Genomic DNA, 26,981 nt, shown 5'->3' on the forward strand with positions numbered 1-26,981 from the left:
CCTGCATCGGTGAGGGGCAGGGAAGAGTAGTTGGGCGCCCGTACCTCAACTGAGTGTTTAATCTCACAGCTGTGGGAAAGTCATTTGATAGGAGACTGCTGTCTTTCACCTCGGTAGGTTTTGGTCTTTGGGCCTTAAATACAGTTTAGAGATGATTAACATTAGGATTGGGATTAGGCAAACACTGCAGTCATCATTGTCACAAGGAAGAACCATCAACGGAGACTAAAAGTGATGGGCAAAAGTTTGATGAGAAACAGGGTATTTGCCTAATCCCAAAGTACACACTTTTTAATGACACAAGGAAAGATAGTAACTTTATAGTAGAAGAACCTGAGTTCTACCCCCTTCATCAAATGATGAAAGGAACATCACCAGAAAGGATACATATCAGCATCATCTCCCTCCTAATAAGATGCCCTGAAGAGGACAGCAACATTTATGTGGGGAATCTTGCAAAAATGCACAACCTCAATCTAATAATGAGAATACATTCAACAGCCCCAGCTGAGGGACGTTCCATGCAACAGCACACTAGTACTCCTCAGAAGTCCATGTCTCCAAAGACGAAGCACTGTCAGAGACAGTCATTACTTAGGAAACATGACAACTAAATTCAGTGTGGGATCCTGAATTGGACCATAAACTGAAAAATGGGCATTAGGAGGAATACTGGCAAAATTAGAACAATGTCTGTAGTTCAGTTAACAGGACTGTACCAATGTGAATTTTCTGTAATTGTGCTCTGGTCATGTTGACATTAGGATTTTAACAATAAGGGAAGCTGGATGAAGCATACATCCAACTTGTCCATAAAGCTAACACTATTGTAAACAAACAAACAAATAAACAAATAAAAGCTTATCTTTGAAGTATTTAAGGAGTGATTGTTCACTTACAAAGAATGCATTTTGAGGACGAGCTGTTCCCCAAACCATACCTATTCCAATATGAAGGGATGCTGATAGATAAGGGGTTTTCTCCGCTTTATCGGAAACAGTAATAAAATCTGCAGACAAATGATTGGCCTTACCAGAGGATTCCATCCTACTAACTGCCTCAGCCTGTCAGGAGGCAATGTAACCTCCCACCAAATGAGCAGATGACTAAACCAATGTCAGCAGGCAGGAACCCAGGATTAGCCTGGGGACTGGGAATGTGGATGAGATAAAAGCCTTCTGTGGTCTCAAGGACCTTGCAGGCTATAGGATTTCACTTGGGCTATATGATAGCCCTGTCTATGCAATAATTCCCTAGGCCAACATGTGGGTCTTGAATGTCACTCAACCTGTACTTGGCAGGCTTGGAAAGTGAGTGGTTTGGCATAACTTAACAGATGGTCCTGGGATCATTTATTCTCAGAGAATCCACCTGGAAAATTAGAAGACAGCTTTTGTTGCTGGTTGACTAGAACTCCCCAATAAAATTAATAATCCAACACGTTCTGTTTCATCAATACCAACTAGAAATACTTCTTGAGATGCTCTCCGATATTTCTTTATCTGCCGTAACCAAAGTTTAAAAGAGTTCGCCTACAGCCAAATCCACAATGGCCTCTCCTCATTTGCTCCATCTTTCCTCTGTCCCTCACCCATGTGGACTGCCTCTCAGGGCCAAGATGAGGCTGAAACAAATGAGGCACTTGTCTGGGATGGCAGCAAAGTGTAAGAGGGCACCAAAAATTCCGTAATCAACAAAAATAATATACCAACGCAATATTTTTTAAGAATCAACATTTTGGGGGCACCAGAGTGGCTCAGTGGGTTAAAGCCTCTGCCTTTAGCTCGGGTCATGATCTCAGGGTTCTGGGATCGAGCCCCGCATCGGGCTCTCTGCTCAGTGGGGAGCCTGCTTCCCCCTCTCTCTCTGCCTGCCTCTCTGCCTACTTGTGATCTCTGTCTGTCAAATTAAAAAAAAAAAAAAATCTTAAAAAAAAAAAGAATCAACATTTTGATATTTTGTTCATCATGGATTTTTTAAATTAACTTTTATTTTAAAAAATATGGCATTAAATATGATTCATCTCTACTCTTGAGTTTTATTTTTATTATTATTCTTCGCCCCTTAAATTTTGCCCCTTGGGTAAGGGCCCCAATCGCTTACTCTCATCCAGTCTTGGCACCTTGTAGTGCCTTTCATTGACACCAAATGCCCCCAATAACAAAGCTGAGCTCTGACCCATGAATGAGCAAGCGAGACAGCTTGCAGGAATGGAGAAGTTATCTTTTTGCTCACCATGAAAAACTGTGGAGGGGCTCTGGAAGATTTCTGTCTGCAGGGAACCTTTGCATAAAAGCACAAGTTGAAAGGAACAGCCATTTACACTAAACCTTCACTGGGCCAGCCACTTGCTTTCCAGAAAGCATTTCTTGCATAATGTCTGAATTAAATCTCCCCTTCACAGTTGGGATTCATGAGTTAAAAGCCCGCATGGCAGCAGAAAAATATAGCTGTGTTTGGTCCAGGTTACAGTTACTGAGGGAACCATAACTTTGATTTGTTCAACTGGTGTAAATGTAAATCCTTAAGTGAAATGTGTTAAGCGAGGAACAAAATGCTCTGTTTGTGAAGATCCTTTTGATCCACGGCTCCGTCTATAGTGCCCCACCTGTCATATACAATCTGGGGGCCGCAGCTAGTGACAGAACAAGGAAAGTTTTCAGAAAGCAATCGAGGAGTTCTAGAATGGACATTTTCTCACGGAGATTTCAGGCGACATTTGTCTTAGAGATAAATGCAATTGATTCAGCGGCCCAGATTAAAAAATAAAATGTTTAATCTCCTCGCAGTTTCTCCAAGCAATACAACATGCTAACGTTTATCTTTGATGCTTCATCTATTACCTCTTCTACCTGGAATCTAAACTCTATTTAGCTTTTCTCTCCAGCCACATTTCCTGTTATTTTCAGCCAGCATTCTGCATTCTGGTAAGATCAGGCTCTGTGTCTTCCTCCAGGCCTTCATGTTCTTTCCTCTTTGTCCTTTACCTGTTTTCTCCATCTGGATTGAACTCTTTTTTTCTTCCTTTTGCTTATCTAATTGTCCAGTTGGTGGTTCTCAGCCTGAATCTAGTCCACAGATCTATCTTATTTGCCTTGCCAAACTATTTAATAAAAGCAACAGACTCACCACTTCCTGTTGTGCTTCTACATGACTGGCTTCTCATGTTTATGTACGTTATCTGCCTCACCTTATGAGCATCTGAATTGTGAACTTCTGAGAGCCAAACCTTGCTTTTTCTAATAGGCCCAACCCAGTTTCCTCTGGGTTGATTTCTTAAGAAATCATCACAGATTCTTTTTGCCCTGTCTTAGCCACTTACTCTGCTACATTCTGAAACTTTTGGTTTTACTGTAGAATTTAGCACTGAATTATGTGCAGTATCACATTTGTTCTTATCATGTTATGCTTGTCTGGTTAATGTTGAAGGAGGACTCACACTTTTTTTTGTTATTTCTCTCTTTAATGAATACATTGTCTTTCTTTTTAAAAATTTTTTAAAAGATTTTTATTTATTTATTTGACAGAGAGAGATCACAAGTAGGCAGAGAGGCAGGCAGAGAGAGAAGAAGAGAAGCGATGTGGGGCTCGATCCCAGGACCCTGGGATCATGACTGGAGCCGAAGGCAGAGGCTTTAACCCACTGAACCACTCAGGTGCCCCATACATTGTCTTTCTATTTCACCGCTCACTAAACATGAACTGAGCACCCACTCTTTGTCAGGCACCAGTCTAGGCATTGGGGATGCCAATGTGATTAAGACAAAGTACTCTTTCATTCAGAACTACTTCTAAGAACTTATTCCCCAGTACTCCCCAGCATTGGCTTCAATGTCTATTCATTATTTCACAGCTCACCTTGTCTTAGGTCTTTCTCCACAATGAACACTCCTCCCTCTGCCATGACGAATTCTCCCCAAATATCCAAGCTATGGTTGTCTTACCAGAGTCAGCTCCTCTGGTCTCTGATCCACCTAGCCATTCCACAGTCGTATGTCCACCCCAGTCTCTTGAAATTTTGACATAACCTACCATTTACTAGAATTGCTGTTATACAGATATCTGATACCTGGTTTACAGACTCTCCAAGGATAGGGTTGATCCAGTCTTATATTTCTTCTATATTTCTACACTTTCTGGGCAAAGTGCCGAATTCCAAGCAGATACTCAATAATTAATCTTTGTGGTTTGATTGATCCTCTCATCTCAATTGCTCTACTTTCTAGAAATATATGCTGATGCTAATTTTATTTTTTCATACTCAGCAAAAGATAATGAAAAAGGTAAATCTGCTGCTGTTGCATTAAAACATCATATAAAAAGCAGGTACCAACTTTGAGTATGGCTGTGCTCCCAACTTTGAGCATTGTTGTGCTCCTGAATCAGGTTAGAATTCAGCATGCATTTTCCCACAGAAATAATGCAGGATAATGGTCAGATTCCCAGGCCAGTATGGGTAAGCATGTTTAACCTAGAGTGTAATTTAATTCTGAAACAGAGTGGAGGCTCACATTTACATGTTCTCATTGCGTGAATATTTTACAAACACTGAAGATACTTTACCTTACCTGATGCTCACCACACTTAACTTTCATGCAAGTGTCTGTTTTCTCATCTAGACAATAAGCCCCATGGATGCAAGGACTGCATCTGTCTTGCTCACTGTCACATCATAATACAGCACCTGGCACAGACTGGGCAGTCAAAAATATCTGTTGATTTTGATTGAGTTAAATTCTAGTTGAAAGATGACGGGGACATACTAATGTGGATTCAGACTCCCAAATTCACCGCTAGCTATCTGTGTGCTCTTGGGGAAGTTACATGGCCTCTCCCAGCACGAGTTTACTCCTCCCTAATATTTTGTTAGTTGTGGCTACCATGCTAATACCTAGTGTGTGTTTCTTTTTCTTTTTCTTTTTTTTTTTTTCATTTTCCTACAGTGTGATCTCTCTGAAAAAGTCTTGATTAATTAATGATGTGTGCATTTTGTGCTGTATTGGCTGAGGGAGTGGTGATGGGAAAGGTGGTATTTGGTATCAAAGCCTTTCAACAGCTTTTGAGAACATAGGAGTTCTATTTCCAGCCCTAGTTCTGACATTCTGTGATCTGAGGAAGGTCGCTCAAATATATCTGTGAAAGAGTGGTGATAGATTTCAGTGATTTTTCAAGCTTTTCCACCTAAGTATCTCCAATTTCAGGTGAGTGAATGTAAACTCTCAGTGTTCTGCGGGTGGGACCCAAACGTAGAATTTACTTGAATTCAATCTTGTATTTCATCTTAATTATTCATGTGTACTTTGTATTCTATGTCATGATAGATCCATGTTTTAAAGATATTGCAGTTACCTGTGAGTTACACATTCATGAATTCCTGCTTAAGGCAAACACTGTCAAACACCTTATATACAGAAGTCAGTTTTTACCACAATTCTGTGAGTAAGCTCTTATCATGCCCATGTTACTGAGGAGCAAACTGAGGCTTACAGGAATTGAAATAAATAGACTTAGGCTACCTAGCAAGTTAGTGGCAGAGCCAGAATCAATCTATCTAAATCCAGACCTTCCCCTATGCCACTTTAGAGGGTAAGTAGAAACAGAGCCTTCTCTTTGGCTAAAAAGTATGATAATAAAAATGTTTATGTCATGTTAACTGGAAAAAGCAGAATACAAATTGTCTGCATGTTGTATAGAGATTTTTCATGCTCAAGGACTTGAACGCATCATAGAATAATAAGTTAGATATGTTGCAGGGCTGGGCTTATGGGTATATTATGAATTTTTCTTTCTGATAATGTTTGTGAAATAAATAGTGAATTTTTAAAAACTGCATAAGTTAGTGGTGTAACCTGAGGGAATAAAAGAGGTAGTTGATTTTGTTAGACATTATAATTCATGCTATATATTTTTGTGAGGGATTGGAAATATAAAAATGAAGGCAAGTCTTCCTCTGGCTTGGCAAGTGTCACTGAGGCTGTAGGTAGGTAATAAAGGGCAGATATGCCTCAAAGAAACTCATGGAGAGGCACTAGAAATCTGATAAGCAGGGTCTGAAAGTGACATCTGTGAAAAGTAGAATTTTTTTTTTTTTTTTCTGTGAAAAGAGCCAGTCTTCAGGAGGCAGAAGGAATGCTTTCATATCTAGGGGCAAGGAATGACACAATTCAGGGAAGGTTAGAGAGGAGTAGTTATAATTTTCCAAAATACCCCCAGAAGACTATTTATCTACTTGAAACTTACTGTGGAAGGCAAGTTACAACACCACATCCTCTTGGTTTGAGGGAAAAAAGGAAAAGAAGAGAGAGTACATGTAAGAAAAAGAAAGAAAATCACAGTTATCTTTGCTTTTTGAGAATAGATAACTTAGAACATCTATTATTTTGCATTATTATCTGAATTGATAAGATAAAAAATAAATCTAGGCAAAATAATTCACCAGTTTATTTGTCCCCCAGCCATCTATCCAACCAACCACCCACCCACCCATCCATCGACACATTCATTCCACATATTTATACATGTGCTTAGTACTTCCACTGTGTCAAGTGGATGCTACACTTTGGAAACTCAAAATTGAAAGATGTGGCACATTAGTTCCAGGAAGTATTGAATAGGTTTTGTCGGAACTCAAAAAATACAGCAACCAATCTTATTTAGGATGAGGTTTAAGTAGGTTGAATGGGAAAAGGCTTCCCAAAGATGATGATTGAGCTAGGTGGTTGTTGTTGTTGTTGTTGTTGTTGTTTGTTTCTTTGTTTGTTTTTGACTGTGGAGTAGAAGACTGGCAGGTGACCAGGGAGAGAAGGGCATCTCAAACACAGGCAGAAATCCATCTGGTTACTCTCTATGGGAGAGATGAGCTGGCAAAAGGTGGTTAGAACAGCTGGGTTAGTGCCTGGAAGAAATAAAACCTCACCAGACTCAAATAACTGAACTTCCTCAAAGAGTGACCCACAGTCCAAGGCTAAGATATGGTGAACTCTGTTTCATGAAGATACTGTAATTCTGGGAATATCATAATCAGAATTCTTGGGAGTAGGTAGGATTCCACGACTCAATGTGAGCAGAGTAAGACTTGACACAGGCTGAGAGAAAGGGGTTGGAAGAATATTAAGAATATTAAGATTACATTAAGAATATTAAGAATAGTATGTGTTAATAGGCTATATACTCTTATTAGAGAAACTACTCTTATTATAAAGCCATACTAATACTTATAGCAAAGAGCATATCAGGTGTACATTTTTCCTGCTAGTTCTGACAACACCCCCCTTAAGACATCTTCCTAGATTCCCCTAGATTGAGTTGTCTTTTTTCTGAGTTTAGCTAACACTTTATGTTAGCACTTTCTGTTATGGTCCTTTCCTCTCTGAGTGGTTCTTCCCTAGCCATACCCTGCCAATTGACTATTACTTCTTAAAAGCAGGGACTAGGCTTTCTCTGCCTCTGAATCCCCAGCACTCAAGACAGAGCATGGCATTAGTGAGTCAGTGGTACCCCGTTCTGACTTCATGTCAGAATTAAATGGAGAGCTTTTTAAAAACAGCAATGCCTGGACCTTATTAGCCCTAGAGATTTAGAGTTAATCTGGGGTAGAACCTCAGCATGAAAATATTTATATATTTAGAAATTCCCCAGAATATTCTAGAAATGCAGCAGTGGGTAAGAACTACTAAAGTAGATGCTCAAGGAATGTTTCTGGAGGTTTGAATGATAATGAATACCACCTGGCTATCTCATTTTTGTAGGATGGGAGTTTGGAGTGGAGCAGCAACTCAATGTTTAGGCAGATTCCCAAGGCTCTAAATTCATCCCAGACCTAGGAACACTGGGAGCAGAATACTACTCTAGATGCTACATGCTTATTAGAAAGAAACTCCTAGAGTACTTCTAGGAATAAATACATGGATCTGGTTCAAGCTGAGTTGGTTATAGTAACCACTTAGGCTGGGCTGTCACTGATTAAGAATATAAAGGGACGGGGCATACAGAAGAAAAGCTTTCCTGTTTGCAGCTGGTCAGGGAAGGATTGGAGCTATAGATTATAAGTGGTATATTATGGGGACTGGGCTATCAAGTGGCCACCTTCTTCTCATCTAGAAAAACCATGAGCAATCATAGATCAAATTGGGAAATTTATAATAAATAGGAAAATAAACCAGTTCTCCCTCTTTAAAATTTATTGTGAGTATATGGGTTGGTCACAGAGATAGTGGGAGAGGAGGGAACACACAACCTAAGCTTTCCAAAATGAGTTGGGTGGGGATGATAGCAAATATTAGACATGTGATAGAACTATAAAAATATTTTGAAATCACCTTCACAATTAGGGAACAGTGAAATAAATTACATATACTTTATCAGCATTAAGGCAGAGGAACACACTATGGTAAGTCAGGGGAAATAGAGATAGAGAGGGAGAGAGGAGATTGAGACTTCATACTTCTCAAGATGAGGAGAACTGCCCTAGTTCTAGAAGGCAGTGATTTTTATCAGCACCATGGAGAGATGCACAGTCTCCATTGCTTGTTCTGAGATGAGATTCTGGGGAGTATTTTAATTATATCCAGTCTGAACTGAAACAAAACAAAACAAAACAAAACAACCCAGCATTGATGTCTGTGTAAGTGCACACGTAGATCAGAGGATTCACATTCATTCCTCAGATTTATTGCTCTTTTCTGGTAAACTCTCTTACATTTTAGATTGGCCTACTTTCTCTATAATTTCCCAGCAAAGGAAAAAGAGGTTGGAGGGTAAGATTTTAAAGGTTCATGTTGATGGTAATTTTTCTAAAGTTTCTGGTGTGATCAGTTCCTAAGCACACTTGTCAGTGAGATTGGACTCTGAGATCTGGCTGGGACATAAGATAGTGGGGTGTTTTATGAGATCTATCTCTGAACTTAGTTTTGTGCCTACCTGAATTGGGAGGGGCTCATGGGGAGACATTCCATTTTATTGAAAGAAAAAAAAAAAAAGAGGACAATAGAATTTTGATTTAGGGAGATCCTGCTGAGGAAACTAGATCAATCATTACTGAATGAGCTGTCTGATGTCTATATTCTTTCTCTGGAGGATAGCAAAATGATTAGGGGTATTTTCACTGTAGGAAGGAGGGTGGAAGATTGTGTATATTTTTTATTCCTTCTTTCTCCTGTCCACGGACCCCTTAGTCATTTGTGTGGGGTCAAGCTGTGTTGCCAGTATAGTTGAGGAAGTCCATGCCCAGAAGCTTCCAGATTCTCCGTTCTGATTCCCTCCCCTCATCTAAGAATCTCTCCTTACATCTCTACGAGTTACCTGACACCTCACATTAGTTTTTCTAATTAATTAATTAAATGAAATTGATGTGGTGATTAGTTATTGTATGTCCTGTATTTGTTCTACATATTGAATCTAAGTAATAACATAGATTCAATCCCTTTCCTCAAGGAATTCGGGGATGGTGCACAATCTATTATTCAACAGTGAAACGGGGTCAGGTAGGAGTGGATATGTTAGGACCCTTAACCCAGATGGGTTTATACTCTCATGTTTTAATGTTCTCAATCAAGGCTATATTTTAATAGGAGAGAATTAACTGTAAGTCAGAGAGTGACATTCTATCCATGGAATTTCAAATATCAATAAACAGTTGGAGATGTATTTGAGAAATCATTTGGGGTGGGGGAGAATCATGTTGATCTGTACAGACAACTTCTCTGCCCGTGGCTGAAGCCATCCTGGCATTAAGGATGAAGTGTGATAAAGCAAAGACATAAAGCAAAAGGGAACAAAGGAAACAGAAGAGAAATGGCAGGCTGCTGCTGGGGGCGACAGAGAGGAGGGCAATAATGGAAGGAGGGAGGGAAAAGCTCATTGGGTAGCCCTCACATGGAGAGATGGAAGCCACATTTTTGAATGGCTTTCTGGATAAATAGTAGCAAAAGTTTTCGCCACCAGGGAATTTTCACCCAACTTTTCTTATTGGTTGCATGGTTTAAAATACATAGCCTCCCAAACAAGAAGCATCTATTAAACATTAAGTGATGTGCTTACTCGTTTTAAAAAAAGTAATAATATATAAGCCCTATTCTGAATTTTCTGAGCAGCAGAGTTAAATAGGGTGCTTAACTGGAGTTCATCTTGTTCTTATGCAAACAAAAAATCTTGACATTATAACTAATAAGCCCATGTGGCAGTACTGAAGATGTGTGAGTATATTAACCTTTTTGAAGTATTACAAAAAGTTCGCAGACCTCCATTTCTACAATGGAAATCTTAAAGGAGCCCATTGCTGCGGGGTGGGGGAGGGGTGGCATTTGGACCTGTATGTTGCTTGTTATATTTAGATTTTGTAAGCGATACAAAATTGCTAAGATACCTGTGTACACAACTTGTAAGCCTGGAAACCAAGAAGACAAGCATTCAAATCCACCTCCATCCCTTACAACTCTGTGACTTAGGACAAGTTATATAAACCTCTGAATTACCTCATTTGTGACATAGGAGGAACTAGTATGGCAGATTGATAAGATTATTCTGTGAACTAAATGAGATGGTGCATGTAAAACACTATTATTATAGTAAACGGCATATATGAAGTGGTCAATAAATATTGAATGGTAATGATAATTAGGATGAATCTTATTTTATATCTTAAAATGGGGTAATACTTGTCCCCAGGGTTTTCCCAAGACACACTGAAGTTATAAATACAAAGCACACAGTTCATTGCGTGGCATACAGGAAGAATTTAGTAATCGTTAGTTGTGTTCTTTAGCTATTTCTCCTTATACAATTTCATAGACTCCTCCTTTTTTGAAGAACTAAACATGAAAGTAGAGCATCTCTGAGGTACATCTTCGTAAGTGGCTCCAACAAGTCTCCATTCATCAGTGCTGAGATGTTAGACTTACAGACCTTGGACGGCTTAATTTTTTTTCTTTCTAGCCTGCAGGTTGGAGCTTCCAGTGTATTTTAATAAAAGTCCCCACAAAGCAATTTACAGGATCTGAATAAAAGCAGTGTTTCTCTTTAAGTACAATGGGATTTTTGTTGTTGTTGAAGGTGATGGTTTTGTGTGTGTGTGTGTGTGTGTGTGTGTGTGTGTGTATGTGTGCATTTTTTTTTTCCTGGTTGTTTTAAGTAGATTTTTTCCCCCCCGCCTTCCAGAAAATGGAAGTTAAAAGCTTTTGATAAATGGAATAAGACATTTCAGTTGGGCCTTTTAAAAAGTATTAACCCATGTTACTTTGCAGAGCTCTTTTTTCAGCTTAGTAACACTGACAACACCACTCCAGCTTCTGAGCAGCAGGGTCCCAGCAAGGGTAAGGGCCCTCAGACCTTAACACAAGGCTGCGGGGAACACACTGTGGTCCCTGCTGTGTATCCCCACTCAGTCCCTGTGAGTATGATTCTTTGGGTGTGTAGACTGACTTTCATTCTTTTCTAATTGGGCAGTAGTTCTATTTTCTTTATTTCTATTTTCTTTACATGATTATTATGTAAATTTCTAGCAAACCACAGTAAGTAAAATTATCCCTTTAACCTCACATCTCTCCTTCTTACCTCTGCTTGGGGGTACCATTATTAATGGTTTGCCATACATTTTTACAGACTTTGGGGACACGGAAAAGGATTTTTTTAAAAAACATAAATGGGCTTATGCATGGTGCTCCATAGTCTCTTTCTACTGAGTGTATTAAAAGTATCTTTCCAGATCAAGGCATATCTACCTTCTCACTCCATTGTATGGATAAGCTGTTGTTTATATAAAAGGATCCCAGATTTGGGGACATTTATCTTGTTTGCTGCATTTGGATATTTAAAACAATACAATATGCCATAAACAGCTGTGCTCACAAATGTTTGTCTTATTTACTTTGGACACATTTGCAGAATGATTTATCATCTACAAAGTGCTACTGCCTCTATTCATTTCTGTGATCCTAAAAGATGGATGCTGGGGCACTTATAAGGCTTGACTCTAAAGCACCCTCACCTCTCAGTACCAGCACCATGCTTTGGAAAGAGCCCCAAATTAGACAGAACTGAGTTTGGGTTCAGGCCTATCCACTTAGGAATGGATAATGCCTGGGAAAATCCTCATATTTCATTGTAGACTTCATTGATATTTAAAAAAAAAAAATGTAGGATCACAGATGTCTCATCTATATGCACAGTTTCTGGCATATAGACCTCAAATTTCTGGCATATATGACCTCAAGATTGGTAATATCAGTGTCAGATGGGAGCCCACATCTTATTTTCCTTTTTATCTAACTTTCTGCCCCCCACTCAAGCTCTCTGCTTCTTGAGAAAGCTGATTTATGGTGCAGAGACATTTATGACCACTTGAAGGCATTGTTTAAATCCTACCTGGGAAATGGGGGACATCCCGTGGGTAGGAGAGACAGAGATGATGGGGAGCAACAAAGCACCCTGCTGGACTTTACTGACCCCCAACTTCCACATCTCTGAGTCTTTGGCTGCCTCTGTCATTTGCTTCATACAATAAGGTGTTGTGCACTTAGAATCAAGTCTTTCAGGTTGGGAAATGGTTCAAACAAGAAGAAAGAAGACAGTGCTAAACCTAGAACTAATGAGAAAAATCACATTGCCTCAAGGGGCCGTAGAAAGAAGTGACTCTGCTTTAGATGATACTGTTACTATTTTTGAAAGTTAGGATATTTTCTTTCTAGGTAAGTGTTTGTGGTGTCTTTGAGATAAGAAAGAAGTTTAAAAGACCTCTTACATAGAAACCCAGAGCAGAGAAAAATAGTAGTGGCCATAGATTGTAGTTATTTCCATGGTCAGAAAATACATTATTTCTTTTTGGTTAAAAAAAAAATAAAGGTCTTTGGATTTAACTCTGTAGTTGTGACTTTGAAATCTTTATCTTTGTATTAAAAAAGACCTAAAGACAAAGCAGGTGGATGAGTTGAGATTGTCCTTGGCATGAACACAAGGACCAAGACTGCTTGTGTGCTGGAGTGGAGAAAACAGTTGGCCAGGCATTGTTCAGGAGAACTGGTTTTTCATTCTTGCTCTGATGACTTTACTTGTCACTGGTCACATGATCTCCATGCTGCATCCCCCCTGCCCCCCCCATGCTGAAGTTTTTCTTTCTGTAAAATTAGGGGTTGTACTAGAACTCTTTTCAAAACCAAAGATATTTGCATTACACACTCACATTTTTTTTTGTTGTTGTTATTTAACATTATCACATGAACTTGTAATATTTGGAATGAAATTGGCTTACATATAAACATTTAAACATGAAAATTTTGAGTAGAATCCCCTGTAAAAATGATACATGAAATATAGTCGCATTGTTTGCTCCCTCTTGAAATCCTACTGGAACGAAAGCAAAGGGAGTTTTCTAAAAGAAGGTAGATACCATATGGTAAAGGAATAAATGAGTTAGCAGACCCAGGAAGGGTAATTCATAAGCCAGCAGTGGGGAAAGCTGAGAACTCATCCAATCTAAAGCAAAGATTTCCCCCAAGTTTCAGGAACGGGTAGTAGGAGTTGCCCCTGGAGGAGGGATGAACAGGAGGAGGTTTAACAAGGAGAACCAGCTGCAAGTGTGTTTAAGAAGTAGTCTGACGCCCTGCAGTGGGGGTTGCTGGAAGTTTATTCTATGAAGATAAAACAGAAGACTGAACTAGGAAACACTCAGCAAAATCGAAGTCAATGATGCCGTTCTCAAAACAAGTTATCAAAGTATACATCCCAGAAGCAGAAACTTCTGGCACTTTGGTCCCACTCAGCTCCTGGAGGGCTGCAGCCAGGGCTTAACGCTTCAGACAAGAGAGCAGAGAATACTTGTCTGTGGAGTCTGAGAAGCACAAGAAGAATATATGTTATATATGAAGAAAATGAAGATATATATGATGAAGAATATAATATATATGGGTATTTGAGTCTCTCTAAGGGTCCCAACCAGATCACCCTACAGTGTAAGTCACAGACCACAAGCTCTACTCACACGCTCAGAGTTGGCAACCAGATTTTGAGTTAACCACACTGAAACATGAACACACCATCATTCATTCCAGAGCACAAGGGAAAACTTAGACTAAAAGAGAGCACAAAACAAGCAAGCAGAAGAGAAGCAACTTGGAGGAAAGAGCCACTTTGTGAGGCAAAGCAAACTTAAAAAGAGAATTTTGAAAAACAAAAGAAGCAGCAATCATGAATCAGAAAAAATAAAGTATAAAGAAATTCAAAGAACTAAAAAGAATTTCTGGTCTTTTCCCCCCCAATTACTTTTTTTTTTTTTTCCTTTTGGGGAAGAAAAAGTTGTACAAGAGATGGGAACTTGTCATAGTTTACAAAATATTTTAAACACTGAATATTGGTCAGGCCAGAATTGTGGTCTGACTGTATGGGAGAAAGAGACATGGGAAGGGTGCTGTTGCTGGATGGGGCTGGCTGGTGCAGGAAAGAGAGGGGAGCCCTGTTGTTTACCATGCCGGGATAACCACAGGAAGAGAAAAAAATAGTTTCAAAAAGGCATCATACAAGCATATTATTGGCAATATTTTCACAAATACCCAAATAACAACTACCTCAGCTGAAAGAAGTAAAGAATTTCCCCTGGCAAGGGGAACAGGAGGGATTGCTGTTTTGCTGTGGTTATTTTGTTTTATTAGTGAACCTTGAAAGATGTTTTTAAACTTTACAGATTTGTAACTTTGATAAAAAGAAGCAAAGTTTTATACCACCGTCTGTTAAGTGGTCAGTATTGTATAAATGTAGAATTCTCCAGTGGTTAAGAAATATCTTATGTGATTAGATAGTGAGCACATGTCAAAAGTTTTTATTTAAATATGTGGAACAAGCTGATCAAGGAGAGAACTGGTTCAAACGGATTTAAGGTTCTTGATTTTTTGTGGGAGAGGAGAGACTTATATAAAATTGTCCTTAGATATAAAACAAAATTTCTACAGATCAATGGAATTATATAGACATCAGCAAACCAGCAAATAATAAAACAAAATAAAATGACCCCTTTGTCATTTTTCGAAAGTTAACCTCTAACTTGACAGGGCTGTTAACATTTCTGGTTTCTAATAAGTCGTGGATGATTAATCAGGCAGAGTTACATTTCTGCAAAAAGCAAGAGGACCACCCCCTCTCCTTCCCCAGCCAAGTTGGGCTGATCACAAAGACTCTATTAAAAAACCAAGTATCCTCATTTTTCTTTATTTCCAAGTTTTTGATCTTTTTCCTAAACACCTGCCATAAATATGACTTTAGAAATAAAACAATGTTATTAAGTTCTAATTAGATGCTGTTGTTCACTGTTTGCTCTAACCTGAGGATTTCTTTGTTTAAAAAAGAACTTTGTATGAAATAGAGAGGTGATAAAGACATGTTAGCAGCAAGGGGACATTTTTCTACTTGATATCAAAATGAGGGTTAAAAAATGAAAAAAGAGGACACCTTTTGCATAATATGATTCAATGTTAGAAAATGATGTGTCTATATATTATTACATAAAATCATCTCATGTGTGGTATGTTCTCTTATTCTTCTGTAAACACTGTGGGAGATCAGTTGTCCTGAGGTGCATTCTACATCCCAGGGCTGGGCAAAGGGCTTTAAGTGAGACACGAGGCACCCCCTCACCCTCTTCCAGCTCTCCTTCCACCATGTTATAGATCAGGCTTATGCATAAGATTTCACTTAAAGAAGAGACTCTAAGTTCCATCCAGATATCACAGCCTATAATTATTAAAAAAAAAAAAAAAGGAAAGTCACTGCTATTTGCAGTGTGTTTAGGTTGGATGGATTAATTTCTTTGCAAGGCCCATAATGGGAAGACTGACTTTGTCTTTTCAATTATAAACCACCGTTTAGTTTGAGCCCAGAAGACACTTTCCTAGAGATTCCCTCCACTTGCCTGGCACTGGAGCAATTAACAGCGGGTGATTTGTGGCTGCATTTTTACTGCTTAGCACAGGTTTATCATCTTGAAAGTTTTCTATTTGCATATATGCTATACATTTTTTGGGTGACATTTCGATATCAACCGGAGTTTAGATTATGTATTGCCTTACACTGCATTTTCTGCTACGTGCTGAGAATCTGTAAGCCTAGGTAGAATGCTGCTGCAGACCCAGTGGGATGCGAGTTGCAGCCACCACTTATTGAGGGCTTACTATGTGCCAACACTTAGTATCAAGGGGTTTACCTGCATTACTTTATTTATTTCTCAAAACAGCACTTTGAGGTTTCTACCTTTTGCCACACTTTATAAATAAACTGAAACTCAGAGAAGAAAGGTAATTTGCCCAAGGTCACCCAGCTCAAATGATCAGCACTGAGATTCAAACTCAAGTTTGTCTGATCTCAAAACACTCTGCTGTACAATCTCTCATATTGGGAGCTTTCAGAGTGAAATGAATTGACTTTGACAGTTTTCCACTTTTAAATACCAAACTTCCTGAACAGTCTAATTGCCGTTCTCTGGACTGAGATGAAATGGCTATTTAAAAGAAGCAGGGAGCAGGAGGTCAAGAGAAAAGGGGCTTTATTATCTCTGTTGGTAAAGGAAGAGATGTAATCCTGGAAAAAAAAATAACATCAAATGGAAACCATTATATAAATTTGCAGTGGGCTTAGGTTGATGAAATTGCAAAGGAATGCAGAGAAGATAAGGGAGTCATGAAGACACAGCACTGGAGATTTTCTAAAAGGGAAAGAAAAGATCAGAATCCACTGAAGGCTGTTAGAAGCTGGCTCCCTTGAAGTCCAGCTCTATGTAACTTGAGAGATAGGATGAGGCTGACAAGGCCCCAAAGCAACAACCAGAGATCTGTGTTCCTGGTCCAGGCTGCCTGTGTGTCTGGGTGAGGAGCCAGCTCTGGAGCCAGACTGCTGGGTCTGAATCCTTTTTCCCTAGCTGTCTAGCTGGGTGATTCTGGACAAGGTACTTGACCTCTCTGGACTTTCATTTCTACAAGTGAACAAATCATCTCATGTGTGGGAGATTATAATATTGTCCATCTTGTTGTGAGATGAGACAACGCATTTGGCAAGATGCCAGGTATTTAGTAAGCACTCACATGTGTTAGCAGTATAGTTCTTACATAGACATCACAGTCATGTAATGTACAAGATGGAAAATTGTAAGTCAGTACAAAGGCTTGAAGAAATGAAGAAGGAAGTCAGGAGAGAGGTTGGCCTGGAGCTGAAAAGTGAAGGGAGCTGTTCCTTCCCCTAGCCCTGAGCAGATGTCGGGAAAGGGCTGGACAGTGGTGGGAAAGCTCACCTAATCTAGCAAGAGAATCTTGCAAAAGCTTGAGGTCTGGTGGAACTTAACGGAGCATGAGAACTTGTTCCTGTGAAATATATGCTGGGACGGAAGGCTTGCTGGTGAGCTTCACGGGGAGCTCCATGGAGCTGGAGAATCAGGGGTTATAGCCAAAGTGCCAAGAAGTGTGAGGCAGAGAGAGGAAGCAAGCTCAGTTATACATCTTCGGATGACAGTGGTCACTGAGAGCCCATTGGGAGGAGAGGGGGCTTTTCAATAAGCACATTTTCTTTCTTCCTTCCTTCTTTCCTTCTTGTCTTTCTTTCTTTCCTTTTCCTTTTTCTTTTTTTGGCCTCCCCAAACTCTATTTTCCTCTCATTGGTTACATTAAGAGACAGACTACAACTGAGTTGAATGCAGCAAAGTTTCATGAGGTTCTTATGAATGAGTGTAAGTAGTTATCTACCTTTTTAGCTACCATTTCTTAGGCATTTCATTTATGTCAGACTCTGGCTGGGTTCTGGAGACACAGTCTTTTCCCAAATTCCAGTCTCCATTTCTAGAGCTTCACAGTGCATTGTGTCATGGTTCTTAGCCATCAGAATAATCCATGTAAAATTCAGAAGTTGCTGATGCCCAGGCTGGCTCTCAGACCCACAGAATCTCCTACAGTGGAATTAAGCAAGTACATTGTCTCAGAATTACATGGTGTTAATTTTAAGTTCACATCAACCTTGAAAGACTAGTGAGAGAACCTTCTGTAGTTTGTAGATGATGAAGTTGAAGCTCAGAGAGGTTAAGTTATAAGTGAGAACACCCAGCTGATAAGGGCTGGATTGGAATTCACACCTGGAGCAGCTGATCTCAAAATCCCAAGGCCTTTGCACTTGGCCATGACCACCCTCCTATTTGTGCATAGATGAAACTCTGTGTCTTAAGGGTATACTGGTATAAGGATTTGAGAATGTAGTGAGTCGGTATTGTAAATATGCCCCAAACCCTCGTGCATCGTGGCAAATGCTCAAAGAGCATCAGCAACTTCTACCCAAGGTTCAGTGACTTGTACTGAACGTGGGTTAGTACCCTATAAATGTTACAGTGAGGTTCACCATGATTTCTCTCAAGATAGATAATGAAGCTTCTACTGTATAAGCTTCCCCATGGTTATAGTTTCCATCACATAAGCCCAGTCCTGGACTCCAGAAACACTGCCTCCTCTATTTGTCTCTTAAGCTCAGTGGTGATAGTGACTTCCCCTATTGTTAATCCTTAGGTTATTTTGCTTTGTGACTCAGCTTTTTCATCACCCATATAATCAATTTCCTGCAGTAAATTCCCTCCTTATTCCAGGTTAGATTCTGACTGTTACACCAATGAAGAAACCAAGATTCAGAGAAGTAGCCAATAACACAATAATTCTGTAGTTAGTATTCTTAAACAAAAGTTTCTGATTCCAGAGTTAAGCTCTTAATCTCTGCCACATATTTAGTAAAATTTAGTGAAATTCCTGGTGCCCAGTGCCAGGTGGTGATGGCCATGGGGATATGATGACAATGACTACGATGATGATGATGGTGGTACTGATGTTGGCACTGGTGGTGACCTTGATGACCACTATGTCTGACTGCTGTTGTATGTCCTTTGGAAGAGGTGTGCAGATACAATGTCTGGTTGTCACACAGATGTCTCTGACTGTGTTCCAGGCCTTCACCTACCACCACATCCAAGAAATCATGGTCCAGCTTCTTCGCACAGTGAACCGGACGGTCATCACGATGGGACGGGATCATATTCTGATTGTGAGTAGATCGCTTCCTCTTGTCAAACATTTCGAACTGTTCAGGGTCAAGGAATGGATTTTCTGGAACACCAGGTCATGTTGAACACCTAGTGCTAATCGTTACTTCGTTTTGGAGTAAAACAGATTTTTTTTTTCTTTGTCTGAGTTGGGATAACATGAGAGTCAACTCAAGTTACTGAAATAAAGCAACACTAAGCCTTGTCCACCAAATTGAGTGTACCAGTGGGGATGAAATGTCACTGGTAAAGACTGAAGATTGAGAGAAGCTTTTTATAAGTGAGATAGGCAGAATGTCCCCCATTCACATCCACCAGGATCCTTTCTTTTGGACTAGAGTCAAGCAATGTCCAGTTTCAGGGTCCTGTGAGTTTGGTTTTCTAAGTGGATTCGCTGTATGTTAACTCTGCCCACAGACGTTAGTTAATTCATCCTTGTTAAGTTTGGGTTAGCCTTTTGCACAAATGCTATATTCTGAAGATCAGGCGATTCCTGCCTCATTGTCTGATTATTTTCCCTCTCCAGACAGAGTCCACCTCTAACCCTTTAACCTTCGGTTAAACCAGGTTGCTTTAAGCCACAGGCCAAAAACAATGTTTATAGGGGCCAGTCACCAATATGAATAAGTATGTTTGTCTATGTCACTTCTCGGCTTAAACTCACCAATGGTTTTCCATCTCACTCAAGATAAACTCCAAACCATTACTAGGGCCTGAAGTGCCCTCTGCCCCTTTTCTCCCACACATAAAACATGATTATTTTTGCTGTTGCCTCAGTTTGACCTATCTCTGCCTCAGGTCTGAGGGCTTATTTCCTCATGTAAATCCGATCTTGGCTCAGGTGTCACCTAATTAGAGACACTTCCCTGCCCTGATTACCCTGTCTTAATAAACCAGCACCTCTCCATCCTCTTTCCATCTCTGCATCTTACTTCTTTGTTTCTTAGAATTTATCACCACCTGAAATACATATATATATGTTTATATATGTGTATATATATATATGTATATGGAGATATATATATATATATATATATCCCTTGATTGATTGATTGTCTGGCTCTGCTTGTGAGAAAATGAGCTCCAAGATGTAAGGATTTCGTCTGTTTTATTCATTTATATCTCCAAATCCTACAATAGTGCCCTGCATAGAGTAGGTACTTGATAAATATTTGTTGAATGAATGAGCGAATGAATGAATGAAGTGTACCAGACAGGGACGCTAATGTTTAGTGAGGACAAGTGCTTCTTAGCTGTGATTGATTGACACTGTGTGGAATTGGGCCATACAGTTGCCACAATTTCCAAATTCTCAAGTGAAACTGAAAATGTGAAATTCTCTGATATTTAGGTGTTGGCAGCTAATAAAAAATATATTTATAAACATTCTCTGATCCCCTGAACAGCTGGATTCAGCTTTCAGGAAGCCAGTTTGGGATCTCAGATAGGTTTGGGATGTTGATTGTTCATATGCTATCGTCCTCCTTCATGGATGCAGAATATAAGGTGCTGAGTGTTTTAAAAGTATTTTAAAAATAGCTGGGCAAACTCTGGAAAACAGTATGGAGGTTCCTCAAAATGTTGAAAATAGAGCTACCCTATGACCCAGCAATAGCACTACTGGGTATTTACCCTAAAGATACAAACGTAGTAATCCGAAGGGACACATACACCCAAATATTTATAGCAGCAATGTCCACAACAGCCAAAGTATGGAAAGAACCTAAATGTCCATCAACAGATGAATGGATAAAGCAGATGTGGTATATATACACAATGGAATACTATGAAGCCATCAAAAGAAACAAAATCTTACCATTTGCAATGACGTGGATGGAACTAGAGGGTATTATGCTGAGTGAAATAAGTCAACCAGAGAAAGAAAATTTTCATATGATCTCTCTGATATGAGGAATTTGAGAGGCAGGGCAGGGGGTTGTGGGGAGTAGGGAAGGAAAAAATGAAACAAGATGGGATCAGGAGGGAGACAAACCATAAGAGACTCTTAATCTCACAAAACAAACTGAGGGTTGCCAGGGAGAGAGGGGTAGGGATAGGGTGGCTGGGTTATGGAAAATGGGGAGGGTATGTTCTATGGTGAGTGCTGTGAAATGTGTAAGCCTGATGATTCACAGACCTGTGCCCCTGGGGCAAATAATACATTATATGTTAATTTAAAAAAACGTAGCTGGGCAAGGATTTGATCCCAAGAAGCAGCGGAGTAACAATTTTCTTTAGACCCATTTGGTTCTGTTCAGTCATGTCAATGCATGTTTACTTAATGTATACTGTGTGCATTTAAAGCAGTGGTGACATCCATAGAGAGGGCCAGCTGGTCAGGTGCTCCTGCCTTCCTGGGGCAGACAGCTGTGTAAATTGGTCTTTGTCATTTGTCTCACTTAGGATCCTTCCACTTTAGAAGTATCACCATTTCTTACTCGGTTACAAGCTTCCATATCTGTGGTTTCCATAACACCCCTTAGATAAGCATTTTATGACCTCTCTAATCTTTATTCCTTTTCTTTGGAGCCAGACCTAAAGATGATCATCAATCTATTTGGGTCATTCTGTATATAGCAGGTCTTAACTCTCTGCCTGTCCTTTAGAACAGTCATCTTTTAAAACAGTGCGTGGATCATAGGAAGTGCCAAGTAACTGGTGTCTTATTATTTTCCTTTCTATCTGGTACACTTCATTTCTCTGTGCTTTGCATTATCGACACAGGCAAGTGAGCATAATTTGGCCCCCGTTCACTACAGTCTGTTATCTGAGCCTTTCATTTGATGCTCTGCTTTGGTTGCTCATCTTTCTAACACATATTCCTCACTGCTGTCCCATTAATCTTTGCCAGGACATTCCCATACTCTGGAATGTTCTGTGGGTCCCCACTCTCTACCAAATTAAGTCTTATGACCATTCTCAGCTTCTGTGATCTGGCCATAACCACATTTCTCAGCTTTTTCATCTACTTTTCTCCATCCAAATATTAAACCAAAATGGATGTCTGGATCTTGCCCAAAAATAACTGGTATTTTCTCACTCATGCTGCTTTCTTTGTCTCTAATTCCTTAGTATGCCAATCCTAGGTAGGATTTCAACAGATTGTTGTCTTCAAGGTTTAGCACAAATACACCACTCTGGATGGTGCTCAAATCTCACCAGCCTGGTTGGGCACTCCCTACCTCTTCTAAATCACACAGCATTCTTTCTTCCTCTGCTTGCTTGCTTTTAGTTTTATTGGAGTGAGATTTGCGTACTTTAAAATTTAACCATTGTAAGGATTCAGTTAGATGAGTTTCAGTAAATTTACAGTGGTGCAACCATGACGGTAACTCAGTTGCTGACATTTCCTTCATTGCGGAAATTTTCATTTGCAATCTGTCTGCATCACACCCTTACCTCTCCATCCCCACTCCAGCCCTGAGCAACCACTCTTCTACTCTCTGTCTCTATAGATTTGCCTTCTTTGGACATTTCATGTAAGTGAAATTATGCAACTTCGATGTCTTTTATGTCTGTTTCTTTTCTTAGCATCTTTTTGAAGTTCATCCATATTTTAGGACGTATCAGTACTTAATTCCTTTCTTTTTTTAAAGATTTTATTTATTTATTTGACAGAGAGAGAGATCACAAGTAGGTAGAGAAGCAGGCAGGGGTGGGCGGAAAGCAGGCTCCCCGCTGAGCAGAGAGCCCAGTGCGGGGCTTGATCCCAGGACCCCGAGATCACTACCCGAGCCAAAAGCAGAGGCGTTAACCTACTGATCCACCCAGGCACCCCAGTATTTAATTCCTTTTTATTTTTTATTTTATTTTATTTTTTTATTTTTTTTAAAGATTTTATTTATTTATTTGACAGACAGAGATCACAAGGAGGCAGAGAGGCAGGCAGAGAGAGAGGAGGAAGCAGGCTCCCCACTGAGCAGAGAGCCCGATGCAGGGCTCGATCCCAGGACTCTGGGATCATGACCTGAGCCGAAGGCAGAGGCTTTAACCCACTGAGCCACCCAGGCGTCCCCTTAATTCCTTTTTATTGCTGAATAGTATTATACTGTATGAATATGGCACACTTTGTTTATCCACTCACTAGTTGAGGGATATTTGAATTGTTTCCAACTTTTGGCTATTATAAATAATGTTGTTGTGAATATTAACATAACAAATTTTGTGTGAACATATTTTGATTTCTCTTGTGTGGAAATCTAGAAGTGGAATTGCTAGGACATATGGAAAGCATATGTCTAACTTTATAAGGAAATACCAAGCTGTTTTCCATAGTGGCCATTTTATATTTCCATAAGCAATATGAGGGTTCTAGTTTATCTACACCCTCACCAACACTTAGTATTGTCAGTCTTTTGGATTGTAACAATTCTGATGGATTTATAACAATTCTAGCGAATGAATTCTATAACAATTCATTGTGATTTTAATTTGCATTTCCTTAATGACTTATTGATTTCCTTAATGACTAATGATGTTTCTGTGTACTCTCTCTCTCTCCGTCTCTCTCTCTCTTTTTTTTTTTTTTTTAGATGTTGCTATCTGTGACCTTACCATATTAACTCCTCCCTTATATCACAGAACTTTTAAGGTTTGGGCCTTTCTATAAATTGTGGTAATAATAGACCTTCCTCATAGAGTTCCTGTGGGAATTAATTGAAATAACACATGAAAAGCATTTGCATATATGTTTCTTGTACATAATATTCATTTACTTATTCATTCATTATTTTATGAGAACCTCTTATATACTTAGCACAAAGACTCAGAAATGAGTAGCATGGTCTGTGCTCTCAAGGAAACCATGACCTCCTTCGATGGGATCTCTCAAATACCTCAGATTCACTGTGTCCCAAACACAGCTCATCACCAGCCCATTAGAGCCTGCTCCATACTCTCCTTTCATTCAGGAGCCCCATTTATGGTACTGACCTCCTAGAACTGTTAAGAGCTGCCCTTGATTGCTCCCTCTTACTCACCTGCCTGCCCTTCTAGCCTCCCACTAAATCGGGCTGTTTTCTGCACATCTGGCTTCAGTCCCTCCACACCCGGCTCCCCCATTTGCCCTCAGAGCCCCTGGACATTCTCAGTCACTGGGCTCGTTGTTCTTAGTCTGTGATTTTCTGTCTCTGTGTTTCAGCCTCCCTCCATTCTGTGGATGCCCTTGAGGGCAGGGACCATGTTTTACTCACTCTTTTATCCTCAGCTTCTGCAATAGTGCACCTGGCATACCATGGGTACTCAATAAACGTTTGTTAAGCAAATGAATGAATGAAATAATACCTAGAAGTGCTGTGTTATTCCATTCCTTCATGTATTTGTATATGCCTTTCTCTCGGATTCGGATGCTTTTCCTTCTTCAAAGAACGTTTTTTTCTAAATATCAGGAACCCATATCTCAGGGAGTATGGGAGCAGTACAAGGAATCGTCTGTTCATACTTTTTCTGTTGCCTGGGCTGATTCCAGGAGCCTTGCAGAGGTTCTAAATTGCAAGCTGTAACATTAGTCTCAATGACTCTTGAGTTTGTTGGTGTAATTATAACGATGAGAGTGCCGAGTGGGGAGTACTGGAGGTGTGTAGAAAGCTTACCTCACTAGGAACAGGAACACGCCTCAACTAGAAGGAAGAAATAACCAGGTTTTTCTTAAGATATAGCTTCATTTTCATAAAATAGTCCTTTCCAACACTTCTTAAAATAAAAATATCTCCACCAAATTAAAGAAAATGAAGTTGGAAAGCAATTACTCAGAGGTCAGGAGTCCCTGTCTTACTGCTGAAGGCCCCAATTTAATTTCAAATTGAAGTTTGACAAGGAGAGAGCCCCATTCAAACCATCACTTTCAATTTTCCAGATACAATTTTTATTGGTCAGTCTCCATTGCTTGGGAATATTAAACAATTAATATTTACAACAAACACCAGACATGACTAGTACTTCTGAAATCCTGAAAAGGCCTCGACTGGTTGTGGGGTGGCTGGTTGTTGGTATGTCATTATGTGGGATTAAATAGTAACTGCTTTTTTTATTTGTAGGAGCAGAAACATCATAAAAGGTATTAGCTATTAAAATTACAGGAACCATAGGGCTTGGACGGATCGCTTCATGTGCATAGCACATTGTAATTATCATTTGCTAGAAATAACTATTCCTGATTTTTTCTGTAAATTGCTTGCCTATACAATGAAGTGTTGATGGCGACAAATGAGCAGAAGGAAAATTTACAAAAACAAAAAGCAAAACAATTTTTTTACGTGACTGCTGCCCTCTCCTTTCTTTCCCAGAGTCTAATCAATCAGATATACATTTATTTTCCAAAGTTACCAAGGAGTTTGAGGTTGAGAAAGGCAGCACGGTTTGGTAGAAAGGACATTTTGGATAAGAGAGAATGGGAGAATAGTTTTTTATTTGAGTATAATTAAAGAAAGTGTTACATTAGTGTCTCGTGTACAATACAGTGATTCAGCAACTCCATATATTTCTCAGTGCTCATCAGGGTGCGTGTACTCTTAATCCTCCTTATATATTTCTCCCAGCCCCCTAGCCACCTCCCCCTGGCAACCACCCGTTAACTCTCTGTCTCTAAGAGTGAGCAGGAGACGTTTTCCATACTTGTTCTGAAGAATCAGGTCTGTGACTTTATGCCAATGTCACCCTGCTAGACCTTGGTTCCTGCTGTGCGATGAACTCTAACCTTCTTGAGATCTTTTTCATATAGCTAAGTCTTCTGATTTGGCCAATGCCTATTCTCTTTTTACATCTTCCAAGATCCCGAGTCAGGGACATAAAACAGATTTTGCTTCATGGGCCAGCTCTGATGGTTGATAATGGCAGCCTGTAGTACTACAATGAGAAACACTTGGAGACTACATCTTAGCTCAGGGGGAGGAGTGCTGATTAAGGACGTCTGTCCTTAGTATAAGCTTAGAGAATAGTGATGTATGCAAGGTACTTGCAAATATTGTGTATTGTCCGAAATCATTGGTGTTTTTCTGGTCCAGTCCAAAAGCTCTTGTAGAACCAATGTTCTCTTCCAGATATTTTTGGTTCTTTTAAGAAAGCTGTGGTATAAGAACTACAATAATCTGAGTACTTAGTATTTTGCCAGGGAATTATTTCTATGTGCTACATATCATATTTTATCAAATGTAAGATGCACCATGATTTTCATGCCCATAAGACAGAGAACATGCTACCAATTAAACTGTGACACAGTGGAAATCATTGCATTGATTGTAATCTTCAGAGATATTTCAAAAAAAAGTTGGACTGGAAATCCCTACTGTCTGATAGAGCACATCTTTGAGTCCTCACAGGTAACTATCATCACACGCCCCATGGTTTGGGAGAATAACTGATGGAGCACCAGAGGATGAAAGCACCATGGCCAAAGCCACACAGCCAGTGGCAAGGTGGGACGCAAACCAGGGATGCCTGACATCAGACCATGTGTTTGTTGCACTGTCCCATTGGTCTTGGAGCAGTGTGAGGAAAACTTTCCAGGCTCACTTGTGTAGCTGAGGGGACTGGCTCAGGGAACCTTCCTTGGTCAGTGCATTCCACTGCTGACTGCTTTACAGAAGGCTGTCCCTTGTGTCTGGCCTCCTTAGTGCTGAGGATGGACAATCTCATAGGGAGAATCAACCAGGGAACTTAAACACTGCCAGAAATTCTTGGAAGGGAAACAATCTGGTAGTTTTGTTGAAATTGGGATCTAGCTTTTATTTTGGGTAATTAAAATAAGCCTCTGGGTGATATATTTTGGGCCTAATTACCCCGGTTTTTGCAGAGGAGTGTATTGAGTGATTAAATAAAGGTAAATGCAGTTGGCATCATGCCAGCTCTGGAAATTCAGAGCAGTTTGTTCAAAAAGGGAAAAAAAAAAAAAAGCTGGAGATCACCCCATCCTCCAGTGCTTCACCTCACAGTAGCGCTGAAG

The 26,981-nt window shown here is 39.8% G+C and overlaps 1 protein-coding gene across 1 annotated transcript in view; it reads left to right on the forward strand.

Moving 5' to 3' along the window:
- The window catches only part of DOCK2 (dedicator of cytokinesis 2), a 408,294-nt gene that overhangs the window by 155,293 nt on the left and 226,020 nt on the right, over positions 1–26,981 (forward strand). Inside the window, 1 exon segment of the mRNA XM_032851775.1 lies at positions 18,949–19,044. Coding sequence (XP_032707666.1) covers positions 18,949–19,044 — 96 coding nt within the window.

This window comes from Lontra canadensis, unplaced genomic scaffold (genome assembly GCF_010015895.1).
Source record: "Lontra canadensis isolate GAN:19392208 unplaced genomic scaffold, GSC_riverotter_1.0 scaffold5, whole genome shotgun sequence".
Classification (NCBI taxonomy): domain Eukaryota; kingdom Metazoa; phylum Chordata; class Mammalia; order Carnivora; family Mustelidae; genus Lontra; species Lontra canadensis.